This window comes from Scomber scombrus, chromosome 2, assembly GCF_963691925.1.
Source record: "Scomber scombrus chromosome 2, fScoSco1.1, whole genome shotgun sequence".
NCBI lineage: Eukaryota > Metazoa > Chordata > Actinopteri > Scombriformes > Scombridae > Scomber > Scomber scombrus.
The window spans coordinates 11366203-11387161 of NC_084971.1; the positions used below are offsets into that span (position 1 = coordinate 11366203).

Sequence of the window (20959 nt, forward strand, 5' to 3'; positions counted from 1 at the left end):
TATCGCCAATATGGCGCTTAATTCAGAGTGAACTGAGAGACAGGAGTGTGGGGTGACTACATAGAGAGTTTCCTTATCCAAGAGCATCACATTTTAGGTAATATCCTGAACTTGAAATTTCAAAAAAGGTTGTACAAAAAAACCAACCAAATTAACATGTCTTGGCGTTGCACACAAAGAAGAGGATCAAGACTGCAGTCTGAGAATTTACTTTCTGAAAACAGTAAGGAAAGGCCTACAATGACTGGTGCAGCTCACAAAATATTGTAGCCTACATGATTTTATGTGCAGAGCAGCCTATTTCCAGCTGTGGATTAATACGTATACAGTGTATAAAAATATGTTGGATTGAGTGAAAATTAACTACAATGAGTACACACTTACTTTGTAATAAAGGAATATGTCAACCAAAGGTAATAGATAGATAGATAGATAGATAGATAGATAGATAGATAGATAGATAGATAGATAGATAGATAGATAGATAGATAGATAGATAGATAGATAGATAGATAGATAGATAGATAGATAGATAGATAGATAGATAGATAGATAGATAGATAGATAGATAGATAGATAGATAGATAGATAGATAGATAGATAGATAGATAGGCCTATATCAGGTAGAACTCAGACATCATAAAATAAACACAGTAAGAGGAATCTGCTAATCATTTTGTGATGCTTGGCGACACTTGACCTTTTGTATCAAGATGATTCAAACAAATAAAACTGCATATTACTGGGTAGATTTGGAAAACTGTGATTTATATGCGTGTGAAATTGGCCACATGATAAAACTTTAATATCTTTTGGTAGTGTTATGGCTATGTTGTCACAACCAGCGATGTAATACCGCCATCTTGCGTTCAGACTTGAGTCGGCAGTCAATGCTGACGTCTTTGCCCCGTGGCTTCATGGGAGTTGTAGTCGACATGGAACCAGTACTTCCTGCTTTAAGAAGGAAGAACAAGACATTTCGTCTGATAAGAAAAAAAGTTATTCGCCTGACCGACCACAACACCTCGAGCTGACAGAAGTGAACACGGAGGCAGAGTAAGTAGGCCCTTTAATGATTATCTGAGTTCATTCATGATACACAAGCATTTAAGCTTATTTTTTAACAAGAAGCAGCGACGTTTTGTCAACAGTCGCTATTGTTGTTAAGGTGAGTGTCGTGTGTGTATTTAATATCTCTTCAAACCAGGCTTTACTTACAATGGACTGTGGGTTTGATTTATGAATAACTCTATTATAAAACAAGTGAATTAGTGAGGACATACAAAAGTGTATTAACACTGATGTCAAAGTTGCTGGTAGAGCAGTTTAAAAACTAACAAAGCCTGTATTATTTGCATATGTCTGGAGGGTGATTTATTGCTTCCCCAGCCTGATAAGAAACAAGTTCACACGTTTTACAGAGTATAATATGGTAATGAATCAATATCATACTTCACATTTTACGGGTTTCATTTGTTAGTTTGTGGCAGTGTGGCATCTTCTTAGTTTAAAATGTATTTATCTTTGTTGTGTTATGTAATCATGTTTTTCATTTTCATATTTTTACTGATTATTTGCATACTTTTTACTTTTGTAGCATAAAGGTTGCTACCAGGCTCACCATCAGGAATCTATTTTATTCATTCAGTTAATCAGTCTCATTGAGATTAAGATTTCTTTTCCGAGAGAGACCTGAGAACTAGAAACATTCATAAGACAGTCAGCAGACACAAACAACTGACTATATAATGAACAAGGAATTAATAAAAACAGTTACAAGAATTACAAAAAACATCAAATATTAAAGCTTGTAAAAGGAATGGAAGACTCAAGTACAATACACTGCATGGTACCTGAAACCAGTTCTGCCAACATCGGTGCGTACATGAGGGATATATATGACTAAGTAGTTATTGGTTTATGTACAGTAGGTATTAGTTTACATTAGTAGTTACTATATTCAAATAAGCCAAAAATGTTTAAAGCCACAAGTTTTTTACTAGACATAGGCAATATGACCAAATGTAACACGAGGCAATGCTACAACTTCCCAGAATGAATTGCCACTTTCTCTCCTGTCAATCGGATAGATTCTCGCCTGAACAGTTCCTTTCTGTCATTGCACATAAAGTCATATCATGGCTATTTAGACTGAATAGGTTCACTCTGTTCTTAACAATATAAGCCCTGAGACAACCTGAATTCTCAGGCTGAATGAGAGCCTGTTTCCCCACTATTTGTCACATGGACACAACAAATTGTCTCTCAAGATGTCAATAATTCCTAGAGAGAACACACTTTTTCTCACTCATACACACACACACACACACACACACACACACACACACACACACACACACACACACACACACACACACACACACACACACACACACATTTAAAGTATTCCTCCACTTTAAAATGTGTTTTGCTTATTGTTACTTCAGTTGGATGTTTGAGTTTCAGTGGGTGGAATGATGTTAGTTTGACACTCAAGGGTTGTTATCACATGCGTCTGCTGAAGGTGGAGAGTTTCTCTAGTTTCTCTTAAGGTGTGTACTTCCATGTAGGATTGGTGACATCACAACTAGTTTGGAGTCAGTCGTGGTTCAGCTGGTTTAATCATTGTGACGAATGTGGTGTGAAGTTCAAACTGGTAACCTGCAGTACACAAACACTGAGATTGGACTTCTTCATCTTGTGTCCAGCAGTTAACATTTTGCATAGATTGTGTTTTTTAATAAGGGAAAGGAAAGTGTGTGAATTACATGAATGAATGGGACACTAGCAGGATAACACTCATAGCTGACAGCAAACAGGGACATTTTGCATCTAAATATTGGATCCTTTTAGATAATTGACATTTCTGCTACCACAGTAGTGTTATTTCTTTAAGGTTTTAAGATGCGTTTATTGGATTGGCTACAATGTAAATAATACAAACCTCCTCCAGCAATGAGAAGATAGACAAGATATTATTATTTTCTTATTTGGATCCCTCATTTATCTTTGCATCCACTATTAAAGATGTCTTATACCTTCCTCATTTACTCCTCATTTTTTTCTTCTTCAGATGTCCTTGATGGAACATGGCGTAGTCCGGCCAATTACTGCAGTGGCGTGGACCTCCAACAGCAGCACCTGCCCCAAAGACTTCAACCTGGTAGGGACAAAGACACAGTGTTGGATTACAGTTTGTGATTATGAAATCTTCCTTCTCATTATGTAGCACCTGACAAGCTTAATGCCCTCTCTCTTTAATGTTCTCTGGGGCATTATCACATTTGTGAAAGTGGAAAAAAGTTTTTAAAAAGAAAAAATAATGTCATGACATTAAAAAAAACTCACTGGCAACCAGTGGAGCGGTGATATCATCTCTTTACTAGGTCTTAGTGAGTGTACAAATACGATGAGTTTGTAGATCAGCTTTACTTAGTTATATTATTATAATTATAAACTATATGATGTTGCAATAATTGTTACTTCTTGTTACAAATGTGTTCTCAGAACACAGAAATTATCTGACTTTTGTACTTTAAGATTAAGATGAAGAGAAGTTTTTTTTTGCCTTTGACTTACCTCACAATGTGCGTCATTGATGTAACGGTAGAGGGAAAAGTCAAAGTGGCAATACACACAGTGAAAAATGGATGGGGCCCATATTTGACCAGCCATAGACAGAGTTCAGTTATAATACACAGTATAGATAGATAGATAGACAGATAGATAGATAGATAGATAGATAGATAGATAGATAGATAGATAGATAGATAGATAGATAGATAGATAGATAGATAGATAGATAGATATACTTTATTGATCCCAAGCTGGGAAATTACAGTGTAGCAGCAGCATTACACGGACACATAGTGGCGATACATATACTATGATATACTAAATACGGTAACTATACATACTAAAATAGCAAAATATAAAGAATAGGCTATACTAAATACGGTAACTATACATACTAAGATAGCAAAATATAAATATAAAGAATAGGCTATACATAGTGAAATAGCAAAATAACAATAGTAAGTGAAATAAAATGTAATGTGTAATGTACAAAAGTATATACAACAGATTGGCAGTGTTATTTTAGTGCAAAGTAAATGTGCGATGTATGTCAAATAAGTTGGAAACTTTAAGTGGAACAGCTGCAAATCTGACCTTTAGAAACCAAATGGTTGTTTAAAAGTGACGTCAACTGACTATAAACTACCATCTATCAAAAAGATGTTGTTTAAACACTGAATGTCTAAAAGTTTAGTGACTTGAACAAACAAAGAGAATCATGACCAGACATTTTATAATAGTTACAGTCATGATTGTAGCCATTACTTCTTAAATCAAATTCAAAATTTGACCCAGCTAGGACTAAAATTTATTTTAATGTGTGTTGGTCACTATCTATTAATTTGAAAGCATGGGGATTATTTATTTTCAAAAGATTGGCCAATATGTTATCAGATTTTCTAAAATATAAATTGTACTGTTGATCTTAAAAATCTAGCATTGCTTGAGCTATACAGTAGAAGTGAGGTGTACCTTGTAAAAGAGTAACAGAGGAGATTGTTAATATAATATACAAAGTAGTCACTTCCCACCAAATCATAAAGCCAACATTTAAGCCACTACTAACAACAACCATTTTTCTTGCTCTTTAAATTGTTGCTTTACTTTCCAAATCCTTAATTCTTTCTAGCGTGGTACTGTATATCTAACCATCTACTGTTTCCTTTTCCATCTCCTGCAGATCAGCATCACAGAAGACGGAGCAACGGCGAACTTTACACGCAGCTTTGGGATGAAGTCTGGATATTACCTCTGTTACAACAAGGTAACAGACAGAGCAGACCAGAGAGACACCTCCAGAGTTTTAATAACTACCTTCACTTGTGTGTTAGCATAAGCGCAATATATCATTATGTTTGCTCCACCAGCTTTTTGTTTTCTGCACTTGTCTTCCATCAATGGACTGTGTCTTTCTCTCTCTCTGTGTGTCTCACTCTCTCTCTCTGTCTCTGTGTGTAGGACCTGTCGGGTGGTATGGTGGTGACAGACATTCAGCTCTTGACAGACAAGGACTCTATTCCTCATGGTTACTGCTATATATCAGAGCATCTTGAACCAAGTAAGTACACACATCCCTTATATTTGATGCATGTTTTAGGAGTGTGTGTCCTATTTACTTCCTGCTGATGGATATGTGTGTTTTGTCCAGAGGCCTCTGTTTCAAAGAAGAAACGCGTGTGTGTACGCGTCGCACCAGTGGGCAGTGTGGACACAGCTGTGTTGGATATCAAACTGACAGCCAAGAGTAAAATGATGTTGCAGCACTACACATATGTGGGGTTGGTAGAATTCGCACCTGCAAACATTTCACTTGCACCTGTTTTTATCAATCCATAACCTAAATGCAGTGGTCAATATTAAGAGATGAGTCAGTTAAAGACCATTTGCACAACTGTGCATTCTGTAGCCTACTTCATCATGCAATTAAAGTATCATTAAATGTGTCTTTCTCGTAGAGACATCCATGGCTTTGTCCTGTGGTGCAGAAAGGGCCATTTTTCCAACCCCATGCCCATGGCCAAGCCCCGCAGTGTGAGCCTGGACCTCCGCAAACTCTCATTGGAGCAGCCGTCAGCTCCTCTGCCTCTCAGACCCAGGTACAGCCCTCATTTAATGTCTAATCTAGAGAAGACATACTAACATGTGTGCATTCTAATAATTCACCTCATGTATTAGTGGATGAGTAGACATATTCAGACTTCTGGGGCCAGATTTATAAATGATGTGTTCATACAATAATGCTTACGTCATTTCCCACACATAAACTGGTATTTATGAAAGCAGAATGTGCATTTCACACATTTTTCAGACCAGGCGTACACAGAGCCATCAGTGAGTCAGTGGGTAATATGATGTGGTGGAGATGGAAAAATAGGGCAAAAGACAGGATCTAAACTGACAAACATTGTTTAGTTTTAACACAGTCTACACAGTAATCTATAAAATACCAATCAAAGGCTTGATTGTTACTTTTGTATGATCAATTTGATCACATTCAGTTTGCAGAGGAGGTGTAATTTTGTTTTGCTGTTAATATTATTTCTAGTTTAATATTATTATATGTTTTATTGTGACACTCATGTAAAGTCTATTTCTATGTGAGTGCTACAAACTAATCCTTGATTACATTTCTGACATTCAATAATGAAAACTGAGATATCACAGCTGATGATGATTGGATGGATGATGAATTCATATTATAAACTTAATAAATAGCCACACAGCTGTGTGAAATTGCGTGTAATGACAGCTGCTTTGGCTGGAGAACCCTGCTGGTCCAACTCAATCTATTAAACAGGTATACAGACTGGTGGCGCAGGCAGCATACTGATTAAAAATGGCTGGTTCAGGCCGTGTCTCCATCTGTTTATGGCTCATTGTGATAATAAGGCTCGTGCACACGCATCTAGTTCCACAATGACTGGTTTATAAAACAGAACCATGCATACACAAGGCTTTATGAATCTGATGAAAAGAATATGTATGCATATTTCTGGCTTGAATCGACAGAGTTTTATGCATCTCGCCCTAGATCTTTTTATACCATTTACAGTGAGGGGACACGCATGATTAAATACAGATGATTCAACTGACAGTTATAGCAAATTATACATTGGTATACCATCATCATCATTTTATGTCTCTCTGGTTAAAACTATTGAGTCAAAATGAGGAAGAATATAACCTGAAGATGTAGAACCTTAAGTTGGAATGTCTTGCTGTTTGTTTCTGCAGCAACCTTCCTCCTCCTTTACAACATAGCAAGCTCAGTCAGAGACGCAGCAGCCTCCACAGCAAGGACAACCTGGACAAACCTGCTGACAGCAGTATGCAGGGAATCACAGGTACTCCAAGTCTCTCCTCATACACAGTATCACTGAGGTGTCACTTTCTGCTCACCTATCTCTACCTTCATTCTCTGCAGCTCTAGATGGAGTTCCCTTCAGCCTTCACCCAAAGTTTGATGCCCAGGCAAACGGCGGGGTATGTTCGATGGATCCATTCACAGCAACATGCAGCTACACCCTTTGCATTCCAAGCATCCACAGAAAACATGTATTAAGATTTCGGTGTCTTTGTGTCTCTCTTAGACTCCTCAGCTGAACTCTCAGTTAAGCAATATTCGAATCAAGTCTCTCCAGGACATTGAAAATGAGGTAGGGTCACATCATTCTTATTTCAGTACTGAGTACATAAACATTTTCTGAATAAGGAATATCTGAATTGTATCTTCTTTTTTTGCAGTATAACTACCCTTTCATTGTAGAGGAATCTGCTGCCAAGAGGACCAGGCCAACAATGACAACAGGAGCTTCCTCGTCAGCTCAGTAATCTTTGCACTTTGCCAGAAAAAACGTATCAGACCTCAGTTTTTTCATTCTGTCCCAAGAAGGCATTTAGGACGACATCTCACATGATGGTACAGATGAAGGATGATCATGTCTGCATGTAGGTTTATATATGAAACTCCAGGTGGAAAGGTTTTATCATAACACGGTCACTTAAAAGCTCATCCTCGAGCACTCCCCCTCTACATGAGACTGATAATCATGCCTCAGAGCTGGATGTCATGTTACACATTTTTCTTCAATCCTATTTCTCTATCAATCTTATTTGCATTCCACATTTCTATTTGCCAAAGTAAAGGGCGGTTTAAGTGGGATCATACATGTAATTATGTTTTTTTTCACATGTCTTTATGCGGCTCACCTTTTGTGAAAATACAGACTTTAAAGTCATAACAGGGTTAAAGATATATTGAATCTTTAGAGCGTCTGCTGTTTTAGGGACTGCTCATCTGCAGCATGAAGCCCATCATTTTTTATTTTATGCGCTTAATTTCAAATTGTAGACGAATTATGTGTTAAGCAATGCTTTGATGTATCATGAAGATGCACTTGCAATTGAATGTTGCCTGCTACTTGCTCTGTATGCTGTTTGTATGTCATCTAATATTAAGTGCTACACATCTTGAATTGTTTGGATCATTGAGAAGTTGTAAGCACTCAGTAGATACAATCATATATCTAAATGTAGGATATAGTGTAGTTCATGTATTAAGAGTAGCCCATTATCAGGTTGGTATTTTTCCAAAAGATAATATATCCTATTTTAAGGTCAATGGAGAAAGGTTGTATATTTTGCTCTGTTTGTTACTCAAAGAAAGAGGAGTTATGTGGGAATAAGAATCTTTTTTTAACTGCCTGGTGTTGTAAGGACCAAATATTTATCTATGTCATTGTACAATATATAAAGATACGTTTTGCTTTTGTTGTTTTTATGGTCTGTATTAAACTATTTCTGCATGGAAAAAAAACACTACATTGCTTTTAGATATTGGACTATATTAAAGAATAAACTATCCTATATGAGAGATTGTAGATTGGAGTTTCATTACAGTGACATGCACCAAGCTCAAGGATATAAATTGAGTACAATATAGTACAGGAGGTACTGAATATGTGGTCTTAAGGAAGCAATATTTTCAATGTAGTGACCCGACCTGTCTGAACATGAATTTGTTTATCGGAGAGCAGTGATAGTTTTGGAAGGACTTCTTTCTTTTCTTTCTTTTTTTTTTTGGCTATGCCTTGCATCGCATTGCTGCAGTACATTTACTGTACAATATTCTATTTAGGAACAAAGAGGACCTCCAGTATGTGGAGGTTAATGTCTTGGTAAACAGGACATTTTGGTGCCATTACATTTCACACATGGATGCACAACAACCTGACTTCTTTTTGTTCTGAATAATGTTTTTGAACATTTAGACTGTTAGTTACTTTCCTTATAAATGTGTGACAGCTCAGGTAGATGATCCAGCTGTGTTTATAATGGACTTGAAACCAATTTCATGGTGCATTACTGCCACCTGCTGTTCTGGGGAAGTTATGTATGCATTGACTTTTATATAACTGTCTCCTTACACAGTGAGTTGTTACGCAACCTGTCAGGTGGAATCTTAGATATCTATTGTAATTTTTTTTTTTTACTTTTTACTTTTCAGTTTGAAACTTTTGTCATAAAAAAATAAACTGCAGCGGCACAAAATGTTGCATATTTAAGATTGTATATTACTTTCATTATCCATTCATCTATTATCACTAAATTGTATTTTTTACGATACAAATGACAAATATCAGGCGATGCATTAAAATTGCTAATTTTCTCTGAACCACACTCAAAACACTGAATGGAAACACATTTACAATACAAAAACGAGTTAGCTGACTTAACACATGCAGATAACTTATTTAATGGACTATGGTCCATAATCCTTTAACATACATTATAATGTGTGAGACAATTTATATTGCCACTTTTCACACTTGGTGGAGTTGGTGTCTTTGCAAGTAAGGTAAAATATATCCTTACAGAGATGTGTTTACTATTAAGCACAAGTTTACTTGTAAAGGGCATCATATAAGCTCAATATTCAACTCAGCACCACTCTAAGACTGGACCTCCATATTATGTAATAGTATAGGCCCCTACTGTTTCAGTTTATACTGTGATTAATAATTAATTGAATTATCACAAATAAATTGTGACATGGTGAACTACTCTGAGGATCTGGGGCCTAAGGACAGTTTTACTGCTTTGCCTAGCTGGCATTTCAAGTTTTGTAAACCTGAAACAGTGAAATGCAGAACTTCAGGTTCTGAGTGATGAAAAAGAGCTGAAACAATTAGTTGATTAATCAAGTTATTGATTGACAGAAAATTAATTGGCAACTACTTATTATTAATAACAATAATAATTCATATAGAACTTTTAAAAACATTGTTTTCAAAGTGCATTGAAGAGTGAAGAATCAATGTATTTTTTAATTAAAGCATTAAAACTAAATACAATGATGCCCACAGGAATAAGGTAATAAGGGGATCACTAGAGTAGCTAAGTAAAACCATAACTGCTAAAATATTTTTTTTAAATGATTTTTAGTCTGTTTTAAGCCAAAATACCAAATACTTCCTTGTACTTGTAATTCTCAGTTTGAATCATTTTCTGTTTATCTTTAGTTTATGGGTTATGGACAGTTGATCGAACAAAACAAACTACGAAGACATAAACTTGGGCTTTTGGAAATGTTAAAGGGCTTTTTTAGACACTTCATAGACAAAGAAATTAATTATAAATTAAAATAATTGTTAATTGCAGGCTGCAATTAACAATTATTTGCAATTTGCAGCCCAAGTCATTCATTGGAATTAAAGAAACATGATACGGACAGTAACTGTATTTATTAACTGTGACTACAGTAAACCATTTGTGTATTTCAGCAAATAGCTGACCTTACTGACACATTATCTAGAAGACTTGATGTTATTTCATCCATTAATGTGTGTCTAGTTCTAGTATGTTTTCCTCCTCAGGGTGATAGTTAGTTCTTACATAAACTATACTCATTACTATTTCTGTTCTCTACTGGGTTTCATGTTCATTTCTGTACAATATGTAGGAGCCTCTTGGTTTAAAGCGCTGCGTTTACACAGTAGTGACTTGCTGCTCTGTTTGTTCTTCTTTCCGGAAAAGGGGGGCTCTGATTCCTACCAGCTGTTTCCCGCCTCACACGGATCAGCTGCACACACACACACACACACACAGTAGGCGGAGGCAGCAGACACACACACACACACGTAGTAGTAGGCGGAGGCAAGAAGCCACACACACACACACACATTGGAGGGAACCCCATCAGCTGTGGAAAGCAACACAGCCTCAACTTTTTATTTTTCCTACTCTATCCTTGATATTAACCGTTTTGAAGCCGTTTACTGGATATGCGACATTGAGGAGCACAATAACGAGAAACTCTGCGGTAAAGGAAAAAGAACGTATCAAGGAGAACCAGTGGAGGGAGGGAAAAAAAACAAAAAACACGGGACTTCACAAGGTGGCTTTGAAAGCATGGAATATTTCATGATGCCGACTGAGAAGATACCGTCTTTAGGGCAGTTCAAGAAGACGGAGAAGGATGTTATCGGGGGTCTCTGCAGGTGTGTAACTAGCTACCTGTGCAAATAAGAAACTGCTTTCACCAATCTTTTCTTCATGTGTGTGTGTGTCGAGTGTGTGCGTGACGGTGCCTCACTTCAGTTAGCATTGCTAGCTGTTGGCAGCGAGAGCGTGGTTGTAGAAATTAGCAGCTTGTTGTGCCAGCTGCTGCTTTTTTTTAGGACAGGAGGATATAGACGGACTGTCTGGCCTCTGTTGTTACATTCGCCGACTGAATTACACGTGTGATCATACAAGGCACGTTTTACAGCCGTTCAGCTCCGATATATGTAAATCTGTGAGGTGAAATCGGTCCAGTAGAGCACCAACCACGTGGTAGTTAACGTGCTCTCCGCCTCGCTGTTAGTTACACACCAAATCACATGTTTGCAAACACGCACTTTCTTACACACCCTTTCTGTGTTCACATGTTTATTATAAATGTATAGCTTGCTCGTATGTGTATTAAATATGAGTATTTAAAACGGAGTCGTGGGCACAGCGTCCGCGTGCTTAAATAACAACCTGCGCCGTGCTACAGTTAGCTTAGCCTGGCTAACTTAGCTTATCACAACGCACTCGTTTAGTTGCAGCGCTGTGATTGTTTTGACCTGTCTGGATTCACATACATGAGCGTCTGTAAGTTAAATACGTCGTACGCGTGCATAATAACTATGGGGGGTTATTATAATGAAGATGTGGGGCGTGTTAGCCGCATGCTAACATGTGAAAGCATTGTTCTCTGGCCCTGCTGCTGCCTCCGGCGGCCATGTTGGAGGTCCGAACAGCTGATTTCATCTCTTCAACAACACCGACACGCTTCAGCAGCGTGACTCTCTCTGCTGTTTCTGGTCCAATATACTATAGATTTCCCTCGTTTAGCAGTGTTGTGAGAAGAAGTAAAACATTGCACACAAGACGCACACATGTACACAGTGGTAGAAATGTGTAGTAGTAATATAACAACTATATATACACATTCATAATAAAACAAAATAGCGTCTGTTTATTAGCCAAGTGTGCAGCATACAACGAATGTCTTTGTTGTCTGTTTGTGCACAAAAACACAGTATAGGAGAATAAAAACAACACGAATAAGGTAATGAAATAAAATAAACAAAATAGTCGTAAAATCAAATGGATAACATAAACTCTCTTTACATAATGAAATAATACACTTTTTGAAAACGGATAATAAATACGGACTGCAGTACTGACAAAGGAATGGTGACAAGTGCGACAATTAAATGTGACAAATAGATAATGTATAATGTACAGTCCAGTTTTATGAAATGTATGAAAGTGACCAGATGTGAACTGTAAAGTCCAGTTTGGCTATTTAGTAGTAATGTCGTCGACTTTTATGCACATATACTTAAATAACACTAAAAAAAACAAGCATTTAACATAAAAGGTGTATTTGTTACTATATCAGAATCACTGTGATGGCAGAAACTAAGATAAGGCAACTTGTCCCCATAGGGAAATTATTCTCAGGATCATCATTACTCCTTTGCAAAACATTTATCCCCCAAACATACTTTCATTTCATTGATTTGACTCAAGACCATGATCACATGGTATGGTGCACACATAAAACATACAATAATAACAATAGCACAAGGCATGGCTAAAGTGCAACAGATGTTAGTTTCTCTGTACTTCAGTTTACTCTAAAATCTCAGCAACAAGTCCATGTTTAAAGTTAGATGTAACTAGCAAATACTTTAATTGTATTACTTGGATGATGATGGACCGAAGTCTTATGTTTGATGTGTATAAAACTAAAATGGATCAGCTTTCATTCTGTAATTCACCACTGTTTTTAATACATGATTTGCACATTTAAATAGCACAAGAAAACATTATTTCTTAAAGCCCCCTTAAACATCTTTCATTATGTGGAGATAAACTTGTGGCGTGCAATTCAGCACTTTAAGTGCTCAGAACTTTATTTCACATACACCAGACGCCTTTTTTAAAGGCATCTTTTCTCTCCTTTTTTAGCTTTTAGTTTAGCTGACATTGCTGGCTTGTAACTAACAGAGTTCAGTCAAACTCAAAGACCTCCAGCCATCTAGACTGGAATGCAAAGAGGTCAAGACTAAAGCCTGGTTAAGTCTCCTAGGTTAAAAGTTCCCCTGTTTAAACGGTTAGAGATTGGAGCCGATTGCAGAGTTTACTGTGGCTGTGTGTTGGTTTTATTTATCCAGGCTAGAGTTTCAGATTTGTCTTTGAGATTGTATCTACATGCATGTGATGCTAAGTGTTTATTAAAATAGTGAGTAAGAAGAACTTTTAACTTAAACTCAGAATAGGAGAGGGGGATGAAATGTGCACCAGAGAGCACCTAATACCGTCTTACTGCTCGCAGAACCTGCATGGACAGAAAAACAACCATCTCTGTCCTCTCTCCCTCAGCCTGGCCAATATCCCCCTCAGTCCAGAGACAGCCCAAGACCAGGAGAGACGAATCCGCCGCGAGATCGCCAACAGCAATGAACGCCGGCGCATGCAGAGCATCAACGCTGGCTTCCAGTCCCTCAAAACACTCCTGCCCCACACAGACGGAGAGAAACTCAGCAAGGTGCAGTGAGCATGCAAACACTTACACATACAGCTGCTTTTTATTCAGGTTTTTTTTTTTTTTTTTTTTTTGGATGATCTCTGATTTGATTATCAAGATTAGAAATGGTTTGGCACAGTTGTTAAATTGTACAGCAGAAATTTAAATTTGTGTTCCATGGTGTATGTTGTAGTTTTCTCTGCTTCAGCAACAGTTCTGTTGTTTCACTATTCGTCCATGTGCTGGTCTCATATTGATGTATTATCTATTGATCCTTACCAGGCGGCCATCTTGCAGCAGACATCGGATTACATCTTCGCCTTGGAACAAGAAAAGACACAGCTTCTGGCACAGAACAACCAGCTCAAACGCTTCATCCAGGTACACCTGAATGCCACTTTTCAACTCCGAAATAAAATCAGTGGCAGAAGTTTTTCTAGTCACTTTTTAAAGTTGCTTACTACAGCCCATCGTCTAATGTATCACATTTGATCGTTTTCTTCCTCAAGATGGCTGTTGGAGTTCCTCCTTTTCAGTACATTACAAAAATCAGCTCACAAAGGCTTGAAACCTGCTTCATCCCTTTTAAACTTCATGTTGTCAAAAGTTGCATTATTGCTGTGTGGTAAAGCATTTCAAATACATGTGCTCTCTCAAATGCTTTCCCATGCTACCGTGACATTACTTAGAAATAAGCTAATAAAGACATTTACTTTATTGTGATGAATAAGTCTGAAGTTATGATGCAAAACAACAACTAGAGAAGGCAGTGGTAGTTTGATGGAAAAGTTGCTTTCCAGCGGTTGTACCTCATTTTGCCATGCCGCTGTGCTTACCTGTTCTGAAGGGTTCAGGTCACAGGTTTGATTATCAGACAGCAGCAGGTAATGTGTTAGATGTTATGATAAGGCTTCTTGTTGAGGCAGAGTTCCTCTAAGGAGCTAGAAACAAACAGATATCCGGTATTCAAATTTTGAGGTCTGCTGCGACCTATGCAAGTATCAATACAGCCTGTTTTTAATATTTGAACAGCTTGCAAGTGTTGGCAGAGAAAGTGCAGTACCTTCTCAATCAATGTATGCCAATGATCTGTTTGTCATGCTGTTGGTTTACCTGGCGTTTCATTTTCTTGCCACGCCAGTCGTTTGTTCAGGGGTTCATTCCAGAAAATCTTTGAGTTTTTTTTTTTTAAGCATTGAGTTTTACTCTCCATCTCTTCCCCTCCTGCCAAGCCTGACGCAGTGACGCTGCTGTCAAACACACTGTTTCATTTCCTCTTTGAAAAGCTACAGTTGACAGTCCAGCTGGAAACACATATATCTGCAGAGGTTTATATCTAGAGGGAGGGATCCAAATCCCTGCTGAATATCAGTTTGTTACCTCAGAATTACCTTTTATTAATGCTACAGATTTTATGCACCATCTGTCATTTCTCTGAACAGTGATCTCTGCTCTCACATTCAAATATTACACACAGTAGATTCAGCTCAAAGTGAAACATGTGCTGTGTATTTTTTGAGTAAGATTATTTACATATTCATGTGTTAAGTTCCCCTGCACTGACACTTTTATTGCACATGACTATCATGTCTGTTTAAAAAAAATTTAGTATGAAGCTTGCTTGCTAGCTAGACACTGATCAGTCATCACACAGTATTTGTCTGGGTCGCTCACACATTCCAATCATAGTGTCATATCATACTGGACGGTAAATATATTATATATTACTATGTGCAGTTTAAAAGTACGTTTTTGGAATAAAGTCTTCATGTGATCTTAACTTGTTTTAACATAAATGTTTTATGGAATTACATGTGTAAATTATAGAATGTACACTCACAACCTGTGTACATTTTAACTGCAAATCACAAGTAAAACAGCTCTCATCTGTCTGTTGAAACAGGTCTGGTAAATGATGAATAATGGAACTACACTAAATATAACTCAGGATTCTGTCACTGCTGCTGCTTTGTTTTCAAATATGCATAGTTGACATTCGTACACATTAATATTTGTGTATAACTCCCCTTGATTCAGAGGTTCTGCCTTTATTTGCCAGTTGCCATGGTGAATTATACTATAGTATTAGACTTCCATATGGCTTTTTTTTGTCTTTCACTACACACACTTCACCCAGAGTTGATCATCTAACTCAAATAATCTGAGCTTCAGTTTCTCTCATCTGAGTTAACTCAGAGTTCAGGTTTGAAGTCAGAGTTTATGAAAGTTTGTTTCTGGAACAGGCCACACGTTTTTACATTACTGAAAAAGAAAAACACTGTCCTGGTCAGGTTTTGGAGTGCCTCCAAGATTCACTTGTGTAATATGCGCGTTCACTGTTGTATGTTTAACTTTCCGTGGCCTCCCCATGTCACTGCAGGAGTTCAGTGGGTCGTCACCAAAGAGGAGGCGGGCAGAGGAGAAGGATGAAGGGATCGGGTCTCCAGACACCCTGGAGGAGGAGAAGGTGGAGGAGGTACGGAGGGAGATGTTAGAGCTACGGCAGCAACTGGACAGGGAGCGTTCTGCTCGTATGCAGCTGGAAGAGCAGGTGAGACAGAAACAGGAGTCAGTGCTCGTGAAAATAGTCCTTCATCTGCCTCTGCTTTTTCAGTTTCAGTATCAGTTTAATTGCTCTCAAAAAGTTTGTAACATTTATGTCAGCAGTCAATAGATTTGACAAAAATGCTGACAATAACTCTGTATGATTCTCAGACATTCAAGCCTCTTAGTCTCTGATGGAAATGCTATTATAGTAAGAAGTAATTGTCCTTTCCACACTAAAAAAAAGGTATCCATATCTCCACACTATGCAATGGTCTTCTTGTCACAGTGGATACTAAATAACAAAATACTGAGAACTAACTTTTATGTTTTACTTACCATTTAAGGTCCTCCACACGATCAGTCATTTAACGTGGGGGTAGCTGGTGGTGGTGAAAGTTACCTGTACACCAGCCATTTTCTGATAAGCTCACATCCTGGATCTACCTGAACAGCAGGTTAAGACAAACAGGAACTCAAACAGTCGACTGATAGAAAGTAAACATCAGGGGACACGCATGAGTTAAATATTTGTAAAGAATGTAAACTGAGTGAGGCAGTAATTCGTTGTTGTTCAATTAGAATTTTCTGCCCTTTGTTTGTGTGCAGATGCGCTCTCTGGACGGCCAACTGCACCCAGAGCGTCTGAAGGTGATCACCCAGCAGGTGGAGGAGGAGCAGGCGCTCATCCAGAGCAAGACGTTGTTAAGGCTGCAGCAGATCCACGCCGCTGACAGGCAGACACACAGTCCACAGGTCAGAAACACACACACACACACACACACTCTCTCTCTTATCATAGTCATATGCTGATATGCAATGCAGCCTTGAAAGTAATAAATCACGTCTCTGTTTGTATTTTAATAATATTTTGTCTGTCCTCCAGGTGCTGGCTCCTCCCACTCCCCCTGCCCCAACACACCACCCAACAGTCATCGTCCCGGCTCCGACACTAACCCAGCAACCCCACCACCACGTCACCGTGGTGACCATGAGCCCGTCTGTCCAGACCAGCACTGTGTCCACGTCCAGACAGAACCTGGACACCATTGTGCAGGTATGTGTTTGTTTTACTTCATGTACAGAATCCTCACTGAGATCGAGCTCCTCAGTCAGCCGAATATTTGCAGCAGCCCTCAAGAGTTTTTTTCGTCCTCTCCTCTTCAGGCAATCCAGCACATCGAACGCACTCAGGAGAGGAGAGCAAGTGCCGAGGAGGAGCAGAGACGAGCCGTCATCGTCAGCCCCGCCCACGTCGCCATGGACACCGCCTGCTCAGACACAGACACAGACACGGAGGGAGAGGACTGCTCAATGAACTGATCGTCCCATGAACTCGCATACACACACAAACACTTAAAACACCTACTCACTGTAAGATTCCCTCCAGGAGCTTGACTACTTTTTAAAAAAAACAAAAAAAAAAAACAAAAAACCTTTCTTTGGCATTATCCAAACTCCTAAATCCAGTAGTTAAGCTCTGTGTCAGTCTTGTACTGTAAAAAAATAAATAAATCTCCGAAGATCGAAAACATAGGATGGTCAGCGTGCAGAAGAAACCCAGCAGGATTCCTAAAGGCTGGTTTTCAATGTCCGTGACTACTTGAAAACTTGAGGGGTTTTCTCACGTAAAAGCTATCCACATCAGTCCGTCCTTCATGCGTCCCTCATGCATGTTTATAAGTGCTACATACAGTCACAGTATCACAGTTACCTGTCGTCACTGGCGCGCTGACAGTATTATTTGTGCTATAAATTCGTAGATGTCAGTTTAATGGAGAGTTTGAATGTAACAACACAATAAGCAAGCAGCTCTTGACTTTTTTGGTTCTGAAAAGGGAAATGGAGTTGCAGTTATTTCTTCCCCAGTCTTAATTTCTTTTTTTTGTTTGTTTGTTTGTTTATGTCCTTCAGTTAGCCAGGTGATGTTCTATGGGCAAGAAATAGCCGTGAAACCCAACTAAAAGTACAACTGAAGCGCATTCCTAAATTAAAAAGTTTGGAAAAAATTCAAACTTAATTAATCTGAGTATTGACATTGAATGAAACAATGTCCGATTTTACTTGAAAGGTTGTTTCCTTACATCTGATAAAGCCCTTAAAAATATGCTGTTGAACAATTGACATTTATTAACTTTTAGCTTCAATGTTTTTCATGTTTTTGTTTAGTTTTTTTTTGTTTTGTCATACTTTCTGTCAGGGTTACTGAATGTTGAAGGTGAACATTTTCTTCTATTGAGATTAGCAACTTAAAATCAGAGGTTTGTGAGGTTTTCACAAGGAACCGGAGGCCTTGGGGTGGATTTAAGGCGACTAAAGTAGACCCCTTTGTTTTTTTAATCCACTGTTAACTTAAAAGAACCAAATGTTGGTTCGTTACCTGAAATCAAACATTTACCAGCACGTTGTTAATGGCTGATGTTCATTTTTGATCAATCTTAGACAATTTGAGTGAATCAAAATGAATCCTTGCAAAAAAATATGAGAAGATTGACTGATGTTCAAATCTGAAACAGATTGAGATGATTGACAGTTAACACAAAGGCTTCCGGTTTTCCTCCTAAGACTCTCCTGGTCTTACTTTGTTGATTTCAGTGACTATGCACTAGAGTTTTTGGTATTTATGCAATTCCATCTTCAGAACATATGTTGGCGTCATTTATACATGAGGTGAAGTTATCTATGCACCGTTGATAGGTGTGTACATTACACCTACAGTATATGTATGAAACTTGACATGCTTGTATCAAAGAATGTAGTGTCTACTTGCAAGGTGCTCTTTGTCAACCTGGTACTCTGCTGACTAGCAGTGAGCCGAGGCCAAAACTCTGGACGTGACTTCACAGTTGATCACGTTTCTTACGTGCGTCTGAATTTTTTTTCAGGGAAATGAAATGAGTCATTTCCACATGTTGGAATTGCTTTGAGTGTAGGGGAGCAGGAAGGAGTTCTGTTTGGTTACACGTGGCAGCGATATTTCTGCCGTTTCATATTGCGATACTCACTATAAATGACCCTCAGAACATACACATTACCTTCAACCCAAACTTAATGTTAAAAAAAAAAGGTTGGATTAAGACATTTTTCAGAAGGATGAGTGGATTGAGTTGAAAAAGTAGGCTGACGTTGCTGTACATTTTCCATTCATCAAATGCTACAAAAAGTGCTAAATCAGTACTCTGGACATGCTCCAAACTGAATTGCAGATCTCCGCCCGTCTCAATAAAACACACCAAGTCTGTCCACCTCATGTTACGATGCTTACATTTGTCTCGGGAATTTGACTGGAAATCCCTCCTCCGAGCCTCTCTCCTGTCATACTCGATTGGATATGCTGACTTGATGCTGTAAACATTCCATGTCTTTGGATTTGTATCTGTCTTTTGAACTTATATGTTCTGTTGCCAATTGAATGCATTTTACTAATTACTGTTTTCTCTTGTCTAAAGCAGGCTTTCATTTTGACATTTTGTTTATTTTTTTATGGGGTTTTTTTTTCTTCATGAATACGTGACTAATGGGTTCAGTGTGAAACTATCTTGTGTGAGATGTGTGGACACTTTTCACTCACTGACATCAGTTTTATATCTGGTTAGACTAGTATTTCATGCCAAACAAGGGGGGAGGGTTGGGGAGGGGCAGATTGTCATAGTTTGTTTGTGAAACTTTGTTGAAGGGTCGGGTGTTTTTACTGGCAAATGTTAAAACCACAGCCTGAAGTCAAACTAATTGATCTGTACTTTGGCGGAGGTTTTTTTATTGGTCAAGGAGAAGCTTCCCCCCCATAATGTTTCTGTACATTGTGTTGCAGCACTGTTGTCTTTTGGTGGATTTTGAGATATTTGATATGAAGCACTTGCTGTTCTGTACTGCCTGAATCAATGATGAGGAAGATTTTTTTTTTCTCCATTTATTATTTTTGTAAGCTCTTTTTGCTGTGACACAATTAACAACTGTTTATTGTGTTCTGCTTTCCTGTCTTTCCATCTGTCTTTCTTGTTCTGTTTTCCATTTTTGGTGACAAGCATCTTTTTTATATTTTTGTGTGAATTATGTTTTTTTGTTGTTTTTTTCATCAGTCCAGGTCGATGAGAAGCTGTTATATTTTGTTTATAAAAAAAACTTGGGTAAACAGGCCTTTGTAAAGAGTAAAAAAATAAAATTTGTACTTTTTTTATTACACCCCGTTGCCTCCTTTTCAATTGTACATCATATGACCCCTTCTGTCCACCAGGTGGTGATATTGAGCGACTCCAACTTTGGCAGCAGCAGAGGAGTTGCTTTGCAGCCTGATCACATTTTTGATAAACACAGGTGGAACACAGGCCTCATTTTGATCTTTTTAGTTGACATGCAGTTACTAGAGACCTTCAGCTTTAACATATGCATGCTCTACAGTAGAAATTAGTAGGGCTAATGCTAATTATTTTGATTATCGATTAATTGTTTTATCAATAACGTCACATAATAGTGAAAAATGCCTACTGTCATTTTCCACAGCCCAAGGGGACATCTTTAAAAGGTCTTATTCTGTCTGACCAACAGTGAAAAATATTTAACTTGCAATGTATAAAAACACAAACATCAAATGATTAGAATTTCTGTTCACTAATTAAAATACTTTCCAATTGATTATAGTATTGTCTCTCAAATGACTAATCATTGCAGCTGTAGCACTAAGTGCATTCATGGTTTTAGGAGTTAAAAGATTTTTGAATACTCTTAACTGAGGCACTTTTTATGGGATTAATGTTAAAACTACAAGAATCAGCCAAT

At 38.0% G+C, this 20959-nt stretch overlaps 2 protein-coding genes across 3 annotated transcripts; both read left to right on the top strand.

The window, feature by feature from the left end:
• The first annotated feature begins 938 nt into the window (after positions 1–938).
• Positions 939–8545, top strand: mvb12a (multivesicular body subunit 12A). 2 transcript variants are annotated; one of them, XM_062427594.1, is made up of 10 exons: positions 939–1056; positions 3074–3163; positions 4757–4840; positions 5035–5134; positions 5225–5354; positions 5532–5672; positions 6811–6920; positions 7001–7059; positions 7167–7232; positions 7343–8545. In XM_062427594.1, exons 2-10 carry the CDS (start codon positions 3074–3076, stop codon positions 7376–7378), a joined length of 816 nt encoding a protein of 271 aa, XP_062283578.1. In that variant the 5' UTR covers positions 939–1056; the 3' UTR covers positions 7379–8545. The 2 variants fall into 2 exon arrangements, with proteins under 2 accessions (XP_062283578.1, XP_062283569.1); XM_062427585.1 differs by having other exon boundaries at positions 7321–8542.
• A 2224-nt stretch (positions 8546–10769) lies between these two features.
• LOC133988068 (transcription factor AP-4-like) lies at positions 10770–20278 on the top strand. The gene is made up of 7 exons (XM_062427606.1): positions 10770–11075; positions 13495–13660; positions 13922–14020; positions 16020–16190; positions 16793–16939; positions 17070–17240; positions 17351–20278. The coding sequence occupies exons 1-7, from the start codon at positions 10987–10989 to the stop codon at positions 17504–17506; spliced, it is 999 nt and encodes a 332-aa protein (XP_062283590.1). The 5' UTR covers positions 10770–10986; the 3' UTR covers positions 17507–20278.
• The last annotated feature ends 681 nt before the right edge of the window (positions 20279–20959 follow it).